Raw genomic sequence first — 16842 nt, forward strand, 5'->3', positions numbered from 1 at the left:
AATCTAGTTTGTTGATGGTCTAACTTGTTTTTAATGGTTAATAATTATATCACAGTTGGCAGACTTAAAATGGACGAGTACTCATGGGCATGATTAAAATATATGAGAACCTAGTTGTTATTATATTCTTAGTAAATGGAGGCTTTCTGCTTTGTTGGATCACTGTTTTCATGATGCTAGCCTAAGTTCTTTCCTCAAGCAATGACTGTGCTTTACTGAACTCTGGGCTGTGGAAGTATGTCTGTATGATAATAAGCAGCAAATTCTATATGTTTAATTCTCTGGCATGCAGAGTAAAAACAGGAGTGCTTTGGGGGAGGGGAGAAGAGGGAAAAGTTTTTTGGGGGAGGCAATATGATAGCCCAGACATTGGTAGCCCCATGATACCTCTCTTCCCACTGATCTTACCCCTTCTTTTCCATTTTCATTTGCTCCTCCCTGATTCTCATGAGTAGGAGTTGTAAGCCCCTTGTTGAAATATATAAATCTGTTCTACGTGGTTCCTACCATAAGGGTCAACAGTGACTCTCCAATGTATTCCCTGCTTAGATACTACCATTTCTTTTCTTTTCTTTTCTTCTTTTTAAAAAAAAAATATATTTTATTGATTTTTTTTTACAGAGAGGAAGAGAGAGGGACAGAGAGTTAGAAACATCGATGAGAGAGAGTCATCAATCAGCTGCCTCTTGCACGCCCCGTACTGAGGATGTGCCGGCAACCAAGGCATATGCCCCTGACCGGAATCGAACCTGGGACCCCTCAGTCCGCAGGCCGACGCTCTATCCACTGAGCCAAACCGGTTTCGGCGATACTACCATTTCTAACCAAGATGGAGAGACAGTGATTTGACATCTACATGTTCCATGTTCTCAGAATGGAGAAGGGTGTATATTAGGCAGTATTATACTCATGTGTAAGGTGGAGGGATAGGGAAGCATACCCCCTTCTCATCTCAAGGGAAGAGAGGACTGAATGAACTGAAACTGGAAACAATGGACAAGACTAATCTATGCTGAACTGGGAAAAAGTTTACAGCCTTCCAAGTGAGTTCTAGTCTTCGTAACTGAGACCCCAGCATACTGGCTGCCATCAAATAATTCCAAAAGTGGCTAAGTTTATCTTTAGCACCTTCTTACCTCCTACTCTCTCTTTTCTCTCCCTTCAGTGTTTTCTTATTGTCTTTCAATTTTGTTTTTAAAACAGCTTTATTGAAATAGAATTTATATATAATACAATTCACACATGTAAAGTATGCAGTTCAATGATTTTTAAAATTATATTCACATATATGTGCAACCATCACCGAAATCTAATTTTAAAACATTTTTATCTCCTCCAAAAGAAGCCTCATTCCCATTAGCAGTCATTCTTTTTATATATATATATATATATATATATATATATATATATATATATATATATATTTCATTGATTTTTTTACAATGAGGAAGAGAGAGGGATAGAGAGTTGGAAATATCGATGAGAGAGAATCATCAATCAGCTGCCTCTTGCACACCCCTTACTGGGGATGTGCCCGCAACCAAGGTACATGCCCTTGACCGGAATCGAACCTGGGACCTTGCAGTTTGCAGGCCGATGCTCTATCCACTGAGCCAAACCGGTTTCGGCAGCAGTCATTCTTCATCACTCCCTCCCTCTCTCATACTCAGTCCTAGGCAACACTAATTTAATTTCTGTCTATAGATTTGCCTATTTTGAACATTTTATATAGTTGTGTGACATTTTGTGAGTGGTTTCTTTTACTTAAAAAAATATTTTATATTTTCATGGTTCTTTCATATTGTACCATGTCTCATTACCTCATTCCTTTTTATTGCTGAATAATATTCCATTGTATAGATATGGATATACCATATGGGTATATCTTATTTATTCATCAGTTGATGGACATTTGGGTTGTTTCTACTTTTTCGGCCTATGATGAAAATGCTACTATGAAAACCCATGTGCAGGTTTTTGTGTGGTTGCATGTTTTTATTTCCCTTGGATATATGCCTAGAGTAAAATTGCTGGGTCCTGAGGACTGTTTCCATACTGGCTCCACCGTTTTAGATTTCCATCAACAGTGTATGATAGATCTAATTTCTCCACATCCTTGCCAGAACTTATTAACTGACTTTGATTATATACATACTAGTGAGTGTAAAGTAATATCTCATTGTACTTTTGATGCGTTTTTCTGGTGACTAATCTTGGACATCTTTTCATGTGTTTATTGGCTATTTGTTTATCTTTTATGGGGAACAGTCAGATTCTTTGCCTGTTTTTAAAGTGGATATTGGTTATTTTATTATTGAGTTGTAAGACTTCTTGATATACTTTGTATACAAGCCCCTTATCAGGTATTTGATTTGCAAATACCTTCTTCCAGTCTGTTGGTTGTTTTTTCACTTACTTGATGGTGTCCTTGAAGCACAAAAGTTATTACTTTTGTTGAAGTCCAATTTTTTTTAAACATCACTTGTGCATAAATAAAAAAATCACTTGTGCTTTTGGGGTTGTATCTAAATAACCCTTGCCTGACCCAGTGTCACAAAGATTTTTCCCTATGTTTTAAGAATTTAATAGTTTTAGCTATTACTTATAGACTTATGGTCCATTTCAGTTAATTTTTTGTGTATGGTGTGAGGTAGGGTTCAGAATCATTATTTTGTTGCCCCAGCACCATTTGTTGATAAAAACTCTTTACCCATTGAATTGTCTTGGCACTCTTGTTGAAAATAAGTTGATCATAGACACATAATATTTTTTTCTGGACTCTTACTTATTATTATTATTATTAATTGATTTTAGAGAGAGGAAGGGAGAGAAAGAGAAACATCAATTTGTTGTTCCACTTATTTATGCATTCGTTGGTTGCTTCTTGTCTGTGCCCTAACCAGAGATCAAACCTGCAACCTTAGCATATCGGGAGAATGCTCTAACCCAGCGGTCAGAAACCAGTGGTCCATGGACCGAAAGGTTGGCGAATGCTGCTCTAACCAACTGAGCTACTGGGCCAGGGCCTGGATTCTCAATTCTATTCCATTAATCTAAATAACTGTTCTTTCACCAGTATAACACTGTCTTGATAATTGTTGCGTTATAGGAAGTTTTGAAATCAGGAAGTGTGAATCTACCAATTTTATTCTTTTCAAGATTGTTGTTGTTCTGAGGTCCTTGCATTTCCATATAAATTTTAGGGCCAACTTGTTCATTTCTGTAAAAAGTCTACTGAGATTTTGATCTACAGTTGAATCTGTAGATCAATTTAGGGAGTATTAAAACTATCTTAACAGTATTGATTCTTTCAATCCATGGTCATGAGGTATCTTTTGTTTATTTAGATCTTATTTAATTTCTATCAACAATATTTTGAGTTTTTGTAATTTTCAATATTCAAGTATTGTAGTACTTTTGTTAAGTTTATTAAATATTTTATAATTTCTAGTGCTATTTAAATGGGATTATTTTCTTAATTTTATTTTCAGGTTGTTTATTGAAAGTTTATAGGAACACTTCCCATTGATTTTTACATATTGATTTTATCTCAATCTTACTGACCTCACTTATTCTTTCTGCTAGATTTTTATAACTTTTTGCATTAAATAAGACTTAATAATATATACTTCGCTTTTTAGCATGTTAAAAGCTATGTTATTTTTCAAATGTTCTAAGTCTTCATTTATTAAAAATTCTTTTTAAGGTGTGAATGATATAGTCTTATAAATGATTTAATAATTTCAAGACGTTTTATATAAATTTGACCACTGCTAAATTATAATACATTAATAACATGTAAATTTGTATTACTCTGATCTGGCTATCTTGAACAAACAACATTTTCTGGTATATAATTGTTTCGTTTTATCATTTTTTAAGGTGTTGATATACTTAAGGAGTACAAATTGGGATACTCGGATAGCAGCAGGACAAGCTGTTGAAGCTATAGTGAAAAATGTACCTGAGTGGAATCCAGTGCCAAGAACCAAACAAGGTGCGTTTAAGTGGAAAACCTATTTGCAGTAAAACACCTAACTGTAGAATTAACTAAATTATACATTTTATATTTTAATAATTTTAATTTTAAGTCTTAATTTTTATGCTTTTGATGTAGCCTTATCAAAAAATGACATTGAATAAGGTGATTTTCATATGCTTAAAAAAAAGACTACTAAACAAAATGTTTTTGTATTTTATTTATTTATTTATTTATTTATTTATTTATTTAAATATATTTTATTGATATTTTACAGAGAGGAAGAGAGAGGGATAGAGAGTTAGAAACATTGATGAGAGAGAATCATCGATCAGCTGCCTCTTGCACACCCTCCACTGGGGATGTGCCTGCAACCAAGGTACATGCCCTTGACTGGAATCGAACCCAGGCTGACGCTCTATCCACTGAGCCAAACCGGTTTCGGCTGTATTTATTTTTTAAATTATTAATTCTAGTCTGCAGGTGTGGCTCAGTGGTTGAGTGTCAACCTTTGAACCAGGAGGTCATGATTCGATTCGTGGTCAGGGCACATACCAGGGTTGCAGGCTTGATCCCCAGCATGGGCATGCAGAAGGCAGCTGATAAATGATTCTCTCCCATCATTGATGTTTCTATCTTTCTCCCTCTCCCTTCTTCTCTGAAATAAGTAAAAACATTCTTTAAAAAAATTATTAATTCCACAGTATGCTTGACTTACAGAGGTTATTACTTCCCTAAAGGAATTTATATCCTAAAAAATAAAATCTATACAAAGTAAATCTTTGAAGCAGTCTATTTATTTTGTTGGTGAAAGAATATTGTAATTATTTTCTAAATTTAATCACAATTATGTATGGGTATTTGGATGATTATGCCTAGTTTTTTGTTGTTTTGATTTTTATTGATTTTAGAGAGAGAGAGGAAGGGGAAGAGAAAAAGAGAAAGAAAGAAACTTCGATTTGATGTTCCATTTATTTATGCATTTATTGGTTGATTTTTGTATGTGCCCTGACCAGGATGCTTAGTTTTTTTTATGTGTCCTTTAGATGCCTTATAGTGGAAATTATTTTCTGACTTTCTGAAATGATGTTTAAAAATGATTGTATGCTTTTAAAAATGTGTAAAGATGCAAATTTTAAGTGAGTGAAAATTTAATATGGTGCAACTGGGTTTCATTTTCAAGTCATTTTGATACTATCACTTTTTATTTTTATTTAAAAAAATATATTTTTATTGATTTTCCGGAGAGGAAGGGATGGGGATAGAGAGCTAGAAACGTCGATGAGAGAGAAACATCGACCAGCTGCCTCCTGCATACCCCCTACCGGGGATGTGCCCGTAACCAATGTATATGCCCTTCACCAGAATCGAACCGGGGGCCTTTCAGTCCGCAAACCGACGCTCTATCCACTGAGCCAAACCGGTTTCAGCTGATAGTATCACTTTTATTATAAGTTTCAGTTATCTAAAATTTTGGCTTTAATTTGCTGGCACATATTATTTTCAGTGATTATGTTAATTTGTCTTTTCTGTAATCAAATGAAATATTTAGAAAAAGTTATAACTTTTAGAAAGAGCTTTTTCTTTTTCAGATTATTACACCTGCTTATTTTGGTATATAGAGATGGTAGAACTCAGATTCTTTTTTACAAAACTTATTAGTTACACTGGCATTAAAAATTTATGATAAGATTGCTTATCACTAGAAAACAAAATATTTGTAGCAGTTCTCTTTAAGTGAAGCAATTATGCTTTGTGTATGGATGAATTATATATGAATACCAGCTCAACAAACCAATGGACAATTAACAATATATTTTAAAATTTATAATGGCATACCTTTTTGGAGAGCATACAGAACATTTTATAGTTATTTTTAGGCCTCAGATATAATTTTAGCAATTTAACAGGTGATTAATAATTAGCTTCATTTTTTTAAAATTTAAATTCTTTATGTTGAAAGTATTATATATGTCTCTTTTTTCTCCTGACCTCTCGTGCCCCATAGTACATGCCCTCACCCCACTACTGTCTGTGTCCATTGGTTATGCTTATATGTATGCATATAAGTGCCTTGGTTGATCTATCTTTGCCCCCAACCTTCCCTGCCTTCTCTCTGAGGTTTGACAGTCTGTTTGCTGCTTTTATGTCTCTGGTATCTTCATATTTTGAGAAGTGAGTGCTATTGAATAAGTGGTTGCTTTGTGTTCCAGATATTCCTCAGTTATAGGGAGGAATGATGCTTATTAGTTTTAGTTATATGAATATGTTTATCTTTCCGTTTAGCATTATAATAAATTCAAATTGTTACCTTGGTGTTTTCATTTTAGTTTATTGTTATTTTTTAATACTTTTATTGATTCAGAAAGGAATGGAGAGGGAAAGAGAGAGACAGACATCAATGATGAGAGAGAATCATTGATTGGCTGCCTCCTGCATGCCCCATATTGGGAATTGAGCCCACAACCTGGACATATGCCCGGACTGGGAATCAAACCGTGACCTTCTGGTTCATAGGTTGACCCTCAACCACTGAGCTACACTGGCTGGGCCACCTTGGTATTTTTAAAACAATTGAATAGTAAGTGGAAACAGCATATTTATTATACGTATTTCAACATGAAGGGGGATGCATTTTTTCATATAACATTGTGCTTTAGAAAAAACAACTATTCATACATCCACTAACATTCTGATAGTTTGTAGGAGGCTAGTCACCGACTAAATAGCTTATTCATAAATAAGAGCTGATCATAAGTAAATCCACAGTAGCTTTTCTACTTCCCCTTTTTTCTTAAAATATTACCCATCTACCATAAGTAATGCTGTTTTCTTTCATTTTACACTTTGACTATGTGATCAAATTAAATATTTTTAAACTTTATCTAGAACCTACTTCAGAAAGTGCTATGGAAGATTCATCTACTACAGATCGATTGAATTTTGACAGATTTGATATATGTAGATTGTTACAACATGGGGCATCACTATTGGGATCTGCTGGTGCAGAATTTGAAGTACAAGATGAAAAATCAGGTATGTAGTAGTCCTATAAAAAGTCTGAAACACATGTGTTCAAACTAATTTATCACTTGATATGCTATGTATTATTCATGCAAAATATAACATGTCATGAAATATAAATTAACTGAAGTTTGCAGGTAGGATTTAGAGGTGCTGTGAGTGGGATGATAATCAGAAGTACTAAGTCTAAAGCTACCATATGAATATTTTTCTTCCCTTAACTGATATGTACTATATGTACAGAGTGAGGCAAAAGTAGGTTTACAATTGTTTATATGGAAAAATAATAAATAAATCCTATCTAATAAAAGGGCAATATGCAAATTAACCATCACTCCACAAGCTGCACCCACCAGCCAATCAGGAATGAGTACGCAAATTAACACAACCAAGATGGCTGCAGCCGCGGAGTGAGCTGGAGGCTTTGATATCCCCGATAATGGAGAAAGCCAAGCTTTCCTCACACCCTGACCTGCCCAGGCCTCCACTCAAGGCTACAAAGTTTCAATTATAAAAGATAAATAGCCAAAACCGGTTTGGCTCAATGGATAGAGCGTCGGCTTGGGGACTGAAAGGTCCCGGGTTCGATTCCGGTCAAGGGCATGTACCTTGATTGCGGGCATATCCCCAGTAGGGGGTGTGCAAGAGGCAGCTGATCGATGACTCTTTCTCATCGATGTTTCTACTCTTTCTCATCGATGTTTCTAACTCTCTATCTCTCTCCCTTCCTCTCTGTACAAAATCAAAAAAAAAAAAAAAAAGATAAATAAATCCCAGCATTAATGGTTGGGACCACGAGCAAGTAGGAGGTTTGGCTCCACTCAAGGCTACAAAGTTTCAATTATAGAAGATAAATCCAGATACCAGGGCCCTGCAAACCACCACATGCCCCAAGGGAACCCCCACCCTGATCCAGGATATCCTTCAGGGCAAACCAGTTGACCCCCACCCATGCACCCGGCCTCTAATAAAAGAGTAATATGCAAATTGACTCTCACTCCAATACACAAGATGGCTGCCCCCATGTGGTAAAAGATGGCTGCCCCATGTGGACACAAGATGGCCAGCAGGGGAGGGCAGTTGTGGACAATCAGGTCAGCAGGGGAGGGCAGTTGGGAGGGACCAGCCCTATAAGGAAGGGCAGTTGGGGGCAAATAGGCTGGCAGGGGAGTGGTTAGGGAGTGATTAGGCTGGCAGGCAGAAGCAGTAAGGGGCAATCAGGAAGGCAGGCAGGTGATCAGTTGGGAGCCAGCTGTCCTGGACTGTGAGAGGGATGCCTGACTGCCTGTTTAGGCTCCATCCCTACTCCCAGATTGGAGAGGGTGCAGGCTGGGTTGAAGGACACCCCCTACCCTCCCACCATGTGTAAAAATTTTGTGTACTGAGCCTCTAGTATTACAAATAGAAACTCTGTTTTGTGTACTCACAACTATAGACCTACTTTTGCCCCACCCTCTATGCATTATTAATGGTACGTATTAATATTCAGTAGCCATTTTATGTAATATAGAAATTTTAAATTGTTACCAAAGAGCCTCAATTGAAACGAATTTAAAAGCCAGATTGTGGTAATATTCTCACAATTCTGGAAATCTGAGAGGCTATATGGTAGTTTTTATTACGTCTTAAGAATTAAAAATTGGAACTATTCTTGCTGGTGACCAAGCAAAAACTAAAAATGAAAAATAAATCTTGGATAGGTAATTATCCCATTATCTTCAAACTTACAGAATGTATCTGGATATAAAATAATTGTTTTGCTCGTTAAAGATTGATGCTTTGAGTGGAAAAAAATGGCGTTTTTAATGGATTTGTAAGTAAATAAATTGTTCTTTTGACTAAAACCAAAACAGAACTGTGTTTTGTTGCTAATTTAATTGTTAGTCAGAGTATTATATCCAGCTAAGTTAACGAAATGCTCTTCAATTTGTACATCTTAAAGAAACTTTAAGTACCCATTCCCTCTTCCTTATATGATTTCTTTTGAAAATATAGTTTAATTATTTTTAGAGAAAATTAGGAAAATTTGCTCAAGTTACAGAAAAGCATTAGTTTTTCTAATAAGTGGGGGTAGAAACTTTTCAACTTGAAAAAATTCTCTTAACAGAAAGTGTACTAATCTTACTAAGGTTCCCATGGACGTTATCAGAGATCTTTGTCCCTAAATCCAGGAATAAAAGGACACTAAAAAAAATATGTTTGAGTCCTACCCCAAAGATGATTCCTATTTAATAGATCTCTGGAGAACTCTAGGAAATTGTATTTAAAAGAAAAAACTGCACTGTGACTCTGATATGTTACCAGGATTGGAAACCCCAGAACTCAGTTTTAAAAGCTGGTATGTCACAGCATGCTTATTTAAAACCCTAAAATTGGTCTTCTTTAAATGTCTGCTCATCTTTGTTTGTCTCATGTATGTGATGAATACATCCATGATTAGTTTAGGTGCTGGTCTTATTTTCCTTTGCAGTTATGTAGGTTCCCTCCCCCCCCCAGTAACTTTTGTTGGAACAAGAGGACTAATTTGGGGCCTAATATTTTTCTTTCTGGGTAGAGCAGCCTTAAAAATTTTTAAAAAGTAGCTTTATTGAGACATAATTCACATTATTTTATACAATTTACTCCTTTTAAAACTATATAAGTCAGTGGTTTTTGGTATATTCACACGAAGGTGTAGTCAATTTTAGAATATTTTCATTATCTCAGAAAGAAACTCCAGCCGAAACTGGGTTGGCTCAATGGATAGAGCGTCGGCTTGGGGACTGAAGGGTCCCGGGTTCGATTCCGGTCAAGGGCATGTGCCTTGGTTGCGGGCATATCCCCAGTGGGGGGTGTGCAAGAGGCAGCTGATCGATGACTCTCTCTCATCGATGTTTCTAACTCTCTATCTCTCTCCCTTCCTCTCTGTAAAAAATCAATAAAATATATTAAAAAAAAAGAAAAAAAAGAAAGAAGCTTCATATCCTTTACCTATCATCCTTTTTTCCCCTACTTTGTTTCCTCACCTTTCCAGCCCTGAGTGACTTCTTGTCTCTATAGATTTGTCTATTCTGGACATTTATTGTAAATTGAATAATAAATAATGTGGTCTTTGTGACTAGCTTTGTTTACTTAGCAGCATGTTTCCAAGGTTTATCCATATTGTAGCATATATCAGTACTTTTTCTCCCTCACGAGAAGCCATAACTTTATTAATGATACAGTACAAATTTCAAACCAAACTGCAGTAACTCTTTTAACACACACAAAAAGTGTCCTCCTTTTTAGATAGTTACACTGTTCCGTATTAGCATTTACAAAATCATTACTGTTATTCTTCAGGGCTCAGACTGCCTTTGTTCTTGACACATTTGCTTGTGACATGACCAATTCTGTGTCCTTAACTTTCACATCTGCTTCATCAACCTCTTCCTCTTCACTCTCCTCTTGTACATTTGGAGTCTGTGTGTTTTCTTGAATGTATGAGGCAGTTTCACCTTGAACTTTGGAATTCTCAGCAGCTGCTAGCTGTGCTTGTTGAGATAAATCCTCAATCTTGGCTTCCCCCAAAACTATGTAGGTATCTGAAGCAGGGCTCTTGTAGACATCTGGTTTTATGATGACAAAGAGGATATTCTTAGGTTTCCGTATAGTGACGCTAGTAATTTCTGTAACCTGTTAAAGACCCAGTTTGGACACAGCATTCTTTTCACTCCGGCTCTGTTTTGCTTTCCTGAGTGGTTCTTCATCAGTTTCAGCCGCTGCCGCCAGCTGGGCTTGTGTGGTTACCTGTGTGGAATCTTGTTCTTCGAGCTCTGGTACTGATTCATCACTCTCGGATTCTGTCCAGACCCTGTCTCAGCCTGGGGCTGTGGCAACTCTTGCTCTGTAGCAGGAACGGTTTCTGCGGCTTCACCGGTCATTTTGTGAGGGGGTTGGGGGGTGGGATGGAAGGTGGGGGGACGGGGGACGGGACGCGGGACCAAGATGGCGGCAGAACGAGCAATACTTATTTTTTGTTTGTTAATCCTTACCCAAATACACTAGAATTTTTTCATTGAATTTTTCTGAGAGTGGGAGAGAAGGAGGAATAGGGAGGGACAGAAGTAAGGGGAGAAAGATAGACAGGGAGCGAGAAACGTTGATGTGAAAGAGCCACATCTGTTGAGTGCCTCCTACATGCACTCTGCTGGGAATCGAACCTGCAACCCAGTTATGTGCTCTTGACTGGGAATGGAACCAAAAACCCTTTGGTGCAGGGGAGGACACTAACCACTGAACAACATTGGCCAAGGCTGCTGCTTTAAAAATATATATATATATATATATATATATATATATATATATATATATATATATATATTATTGATTTCAGAGAGTAAGGGAAAGGGAAAAGAGAAACAGAAGTGATGAGAGAGACTTGTTGATCGGCTGCCTCCTGCAGTCCATACTGGGAATCTAGCCTACAACCTGGTCATTTGTTCTGATCTTGGTTCATAGGTTGAGCCATGCTTGCTGGGCTGGGACTTTATTTGTTTTAAAAGAGTTTTTATTACTATTATAGGATGTATTCATTTTTTAATTGTGGTAAATAACATAAAATTTATCATCTTACCCATTTTTAACTGTACATACTGTTCAGTAATATTAAGTCCATTAAGTCCATACTGTCATGCAGCCAGTCTCCAGAATTCTTTAATCTTAGAACACTGAAACTTTATACCCATTAAACAATTTCCATTTCTCTCCCTCCCCTGGCCCCTGGCAACCACTATTCTATTTTTTTGTCTTTATGAATTTGAATAATCTAAGTATTTCATGTAAGTGGAATCATACAGTATTTGTCCTTTCTAATAATTCTGTTTTATATTTTTCTCTCTATATTTAGATATTTTTATTGATTTCTGAGGAAGAGAGGGAGAGAGAGAGAGAAACATGATGAGAGAGAATCATTGATTGGCTGCCTCCTGTCCACGGCCACTGGGATCAAGTCCACGACTTGAGCATGAGCCCTTGACTGGAATCAAACCTAATATTCTTCAGTCCACAGGCCGATGCTCTCTCCACTGAGCCAAACTGGCTAGGGCATTTCTCCACATTCTTTTTCTTTTAATTTTTTTTATTGCTTAAAGTATTACAAATAATAGTACATATGTCTCCCTTTTTCCCCTCATTGACCTTCCCCTGGCCTCCCTACCCCCTGGCTCATGCCCTCACCACCACCCCTCTCTTTTCTTTATTATTACTTTTTTCACTGTATATGTTTTAATCAGATTAATTTCAGAACAAATAAAATAACAAAATAGTTGTATTTATAGTCTACAATTTGCTCAAATACTGGTTTTCTTATAAACATTCTACAGGATGTTTTTTAAACAAATTTTTCACATTGTATCTCAGTGACTGTGACTTACGAAATTTTAAGAAAATAGTTCTGAGTGTTTTTATTGCTTAATTTGTACTAAAGAGATGGCAGGTGGTCACATGCAGTCCATGTGGGATTCTAACATGACAGTGAGTTTTCTGACATGGATTGACATCCCTATGATGCTGAAGGTGTAATACATCCTTTGAAAGAAGTGATTATAGATTTGGATTACTGTTTTCTGCACCTTTCAGTTTTTCTGTGTTATCTTCTGAATTAATATGGAATCTTGTGATTCTGGGATTCGATGCCAAAATGTTCCTTTGAAGCTTAGAAAAGACTAGTTTTACTGGTGGATTTTCCCTTAATTCTGTCTTGATAGTCATTATTTACAAAATAGCCAAATCTAATAAATGCTTGACCTCAGTCGGTGCATATAATTAGCACACTGTTACACACCTATCACTTCTGCATCCGGAATTAGTACTGGATTAGATGTATCAGCCTGAAATGCAAACATATGCCTTCTCCTAAGAACAGGGTCCACTAAAACAGTCTACAACTTGATCGTATTTTTCACTTTCTGCAGAACCCATATAGATAATTTTCCATTCCAAGTCTTCAAACAGGTCCTCAATGCACTTGAAGGTGATCTTTTTTTATAGTTTCTATTTCTCTGTTGGGTATCCTATATTTTCATTATTGTGATAATATCTTCCTTTACATTGAGCATTGTTAAACTAGCAACTTAAAAATATTGTCATTGCCCTGGTCGATGTGGCTCAGTTAGTGAGAGTGTTGTCCCATACTCTGCAGGGTGGAGGGTTCGATTTGAGTTCAGGCAGGGCACATACTCAGGCTGCAGATTCCATCCCTGGTTGGGACACGTACAGGAGGCAACTGGTCAAAGTTTCTTTCTCATATCGATGTTTCCCTCTCCTCCTTCCCTCCCTTCCTTCCTCACTTCCTCCCTCCCTCCCTCCCTTCCTTCCTTCCTTCCTTCCTTCCTTCCTTCCTTCCTTCCTTCCTTCCTCACTTCCTCACTTCCTCACTTCCTCACTTCCTCCCTTCTTCCTTCTCTCTCTCTCTCTCTCTCTCTCTCTCTCTCTCTCTCTCTCTCTCTCTCCATTCCTCTCTCTAAAATCAATAAAAAGTTTTCTTGGGTGAGGAGGAAAAATCTTGCCCTCTAATTTCAACATCTGGGTTATCTCAGAGTTTGTCTTTTCTTTGGAGAATGGGTTACATTTTCTTGATTCTTTGTATGTCAGTTAATTTTGGATTGTATCCCTCACACATGCTGGAATCTGTTATATTCTTCCAAAGTGTTTTGGTTGATTTGATTTTTGTTTGCTTGTTAGTTTTAGCATGCATTTAATTTGGTGAAACTCAAATTACAGATTCCAACAGCTGAAATATCAGATCAAATTTTAGCTTTAGCTGGACTGTGTGGAGTCTGCCCTGTGTGTGCAAAGTTCAGAATTCAGCCAGAGATTTGGCTGAGTTTATACAGAATTTGCTCTTTCTCTCTGGCTCTCTACTTTCTGGGTTTTCTCTATAGTCCAGTAGCTGTAGTGACCCCTGACTCTCTTCTAGTTCTTCAAGCCAGAGAGACTGGGTGTTTTTTTTGTTTGTTTGTTTGTTTTAATCTAGCTTTTAGCTGCCCCATACACCGTGGATTGGGTTTACCCTCAGGTTAAAAACTGCAAAATTGGGAGACTCACCCAGTGCATGCCCTTCTTCCAAGTATTGAGAATTCTCTAAAGTATATGCCTACTTTTGTACTCTTTCCATCAGTGTCTTCAGGTATTCGTTTTTGCATATTTTGTCTAGAGTTTATAATCTGTGGAAGGTTTGTCCAATAAGAACTTATTAGAAGGATATCATTATAGTTTTTAAAATGTTAACATTTTTTCTAATTGTGTAGAGCCATATCTTGCAACTTAGCTGTTTTTAAGCACAAAATTATATACTATATAATAAAAGGGTAATATGCAAATCCACCGAACTACGGAACGACTGATTGCTATGATGTGTATTGACCACCAGGGGCAGACACTCAACACAGGAGCTTCCCCATGGTGGTCAGTGTGCTCCCACAGGTATGGTGGGTATGGTGGCGGGAGCCTCTCCCACCTCGGCAGCAGCGCTAAGGATGTCCAACTGTCGGCACATGGGGTGCAGCCCTAAGCAGTCTGTTGGACATAACCTAAGGGCTTCCGGACTGTGAGAGGGTGCAGGCGGGCTGAGAGATGGGCACCAGGCCTCTAGTTTTTAAAGTAATAAATTTTTATGTTTTCCAGTGAAGTAGTATAGGTTTTATTTGGGACATTTAAAATCTGTCTGCTTTTATGCCTTATTTTTATTTTATTTATTTATTTAAAATATATTTTATTGATTTTGTACAGAGAGGAAGGGAGAGAGATAGTTAGAAACATCGATGAGAGAGAGTCATCGATCAGCTGCCTCTTGCACATCCCCTACCGGGGATATGCCCGCAACCAAGGTACATACATGCCCTTGACCGGAATGGAACCTGGGACCCTTCAGTCCCCAAGCCAACGCTCTATCCATTGAGCCAAACTGGTCTCGGCTATGCCTTATTTGTGTTATTAAGGGTATATCATCTCAGAATACATAAAAGCCTCACTTGGAATAAGCATGTATTTGTTGAGATCTTTTCTGTCAAATAAAACTAAATTTTTGTTTTGTTTCTTAGGTTGGTTAGATCTTTCAGAGAATGTACAAGGTGGAGTCTGCCCTGTGTGTGCAAAATAATCTTATATTAAAATAAGGATATATTTTTCCATAGGAATAGATCTCATTTATATATTCTTGATAATTGGCAGTAGGGCAATGGGGAAGTCTCAATGAAAAATATTCTCTAATGGTTAGGTAATAGAACTTATGACATTAAATTATCCACTATTAAAGACTAAGTATGGTTTGCTTATTGTCAGGAGGGGTGTTTTATTTTAATTTTTAAAAATGTATTTTTATTGATTTCAGAAAGGAAGGAAGAAGGATATTGAAACACAATGTTGAGAATCATTGATCGATGCCTCCTGCTCGCCCCCTACTGGGGACCACGCATGTGCCCTTAGTTGGAATCGAACCCTGGACCCTTCAGGATCCAGGCTGACATTATATCCATTGAGCCAAACTAGCCAGGGCAGGAGGGGTGTTGTAATAGTTAAAACTTTTTTTGTATTTTATTTTATTTTTTTAAAGTCAAGTTTTATTTGAGCTTCTCTTATATTTAAAATTTTCTTAAAAATATATATATTCTTATTAATTTCAGAGAGGAAGGGAGAGATAGAAACATCAAAGATGAGAGAGAGCCCTATCCGGTTTGGCTCAGTGGATAGAGCGTCGACCTGCGGACAGAAGGGTCCCAGGTTCGATTCTAGTCAGGGGCATGTATCTTAATTGTGGGCACATCCCCAGTGGGAGGTGTGCAGGAGGCAGCTGATCGGTGTTTCTCTCCCATCTATGTTTCTAACTCTCTATCCTTCTCCCTTCCTCTCTGTAAAAAATCAGTAAAATATATATTAAAAAAAAAAAAAGATGGGAATCATTGATTGGCTGCCTCCGGCATGCCCCCTACTGGGAACCAAGCCTGCAACTCGGGCATGTGTCCTTGTCTGGAATCGAACCCGGGACCCTTCAGTCCGCAGGCTGATGATCTACCCGCTGAGCAAAACCAGCTGGGCTTTTTTTTTTTTTTTTTTTTGCATTTTAATAGAGTCTGATCCTCATGTATTAGAATACTTCTTAACTAATTTGGAGGAAATTTATTTCTTTTCTGCTTAAAGGTGAAGTGGATCGTAAAGAGAGGATAGCACGCCAACGAAAACTATTACAGAAGAAACTTGGCCTTAATATGGGAGAAGCCATTGGAATGAGTACTGAAGAACTCTTTAATGATGAAGATTTAGATTATACCCCAACTTCAGCAGCTTTTGTAAACAAACAACCTGTAGGTAAAACCTTTATTTGTTTGATTTTAAACAATAATACAAAGGGATGATTTCATTTTGTTATGCAATTGCAATTAAAAAAATGCTGTCCTTAATTCTGTTCATTGCTAATGTCTTTGTAAATTGGATTTCTAATGACAGATTTTAAAGATATAGAAGTTGAACTTACCTTGTAGAGACTGGACTATTAGATAAGAGCTGTGGTGGACCTTTTGGAGCCTCTTATACTGAGAAATCCTAGTTGCACCAGTTGCTCTTTCCTTTGTTCTTTAGCAAAGGGAAACAAATACATTTTTGACAGAGTGGGATAGTAAGGGCTTTCATACTCAGATATGAATCTAAAATCTTTAGAGCTGTGATTCATTTTTTAATTTGAGAAAGTAGCAAACATGATAAAAAGGACTTAAACATTTGAAAAGGATATACAATATGAAGTAAAAGAAGTTTCTTTCCAGTAATTGATAGATATCCATGACTTCATACCCCATAGGCAATCCTTTTTTAGTTATTTACGCATC

The 16842-nt window shown here is 37.0% G+C and overlaps 1 protein-coding gene and 2 pseudogenes across 3 annotated transcripts in view; 1 reads left to right on the forward strand and 2 right to left on the reverse strand.

Annotated features, from left to right (window-relative positions):
• The window catches only part of BTAF1 (B-TFIID TATA-box binding protein associated factor 1), a 94728-nt gene that overhangs the window by 16759 nt on the left and 61127 nt on the right, over positions 1-16842 (forward strand). The window contains exons 3-5 of the mRNA XM_084904311.1: positions 3883-3997; positions 6869-7015; positions 16160-16323. Of these exons, the coding sequence (XP_084760437.1) occupies positions 3883-3997; positions 6869-7015; positions 16160-16323 (426 nt within the window). The remainder of the gene's footprint in view (positions 1-3882; positions 3998-6868; positions 7016-16159; positions 16324-16842) is intronic.
• Positions 10014-10905, reverse strand: LOC311632621 (nascent polypeptide-associated complex subunit alpha-like; annotated as a pseudogene). The gene has a single exon. The product of its transcript is annotated as a nascent polypeptide-associated complex subunit alpha-like (transcript).
• Positions 12463-14077, reverse strand: LOC311632655 (histone chaperone ASF1-like; annotated as a pseudogene). Its single transcript has 2 exons — positions 14069-14077; positions 12463-13000 (listed from the first exon to the last, which is right to left on the reverse strand). The product of its transcript is annotated as a histone chaperone ASF1-like (transcript).

The sequence above is a fragment of the Pipistrellus hanaki genome (assembly GCF_964339955.1).
Source record: "Pipistrellus hanaki genome assembly, chromosome: 14".
Taxonomy (NCBI): domain Eukaryota; kingdom Metazoa; phylum Chordata; class Mammalia; order Chiroptera; family Vespertilionidae; genus Pipistrellus; species Pipistrellus hanaki.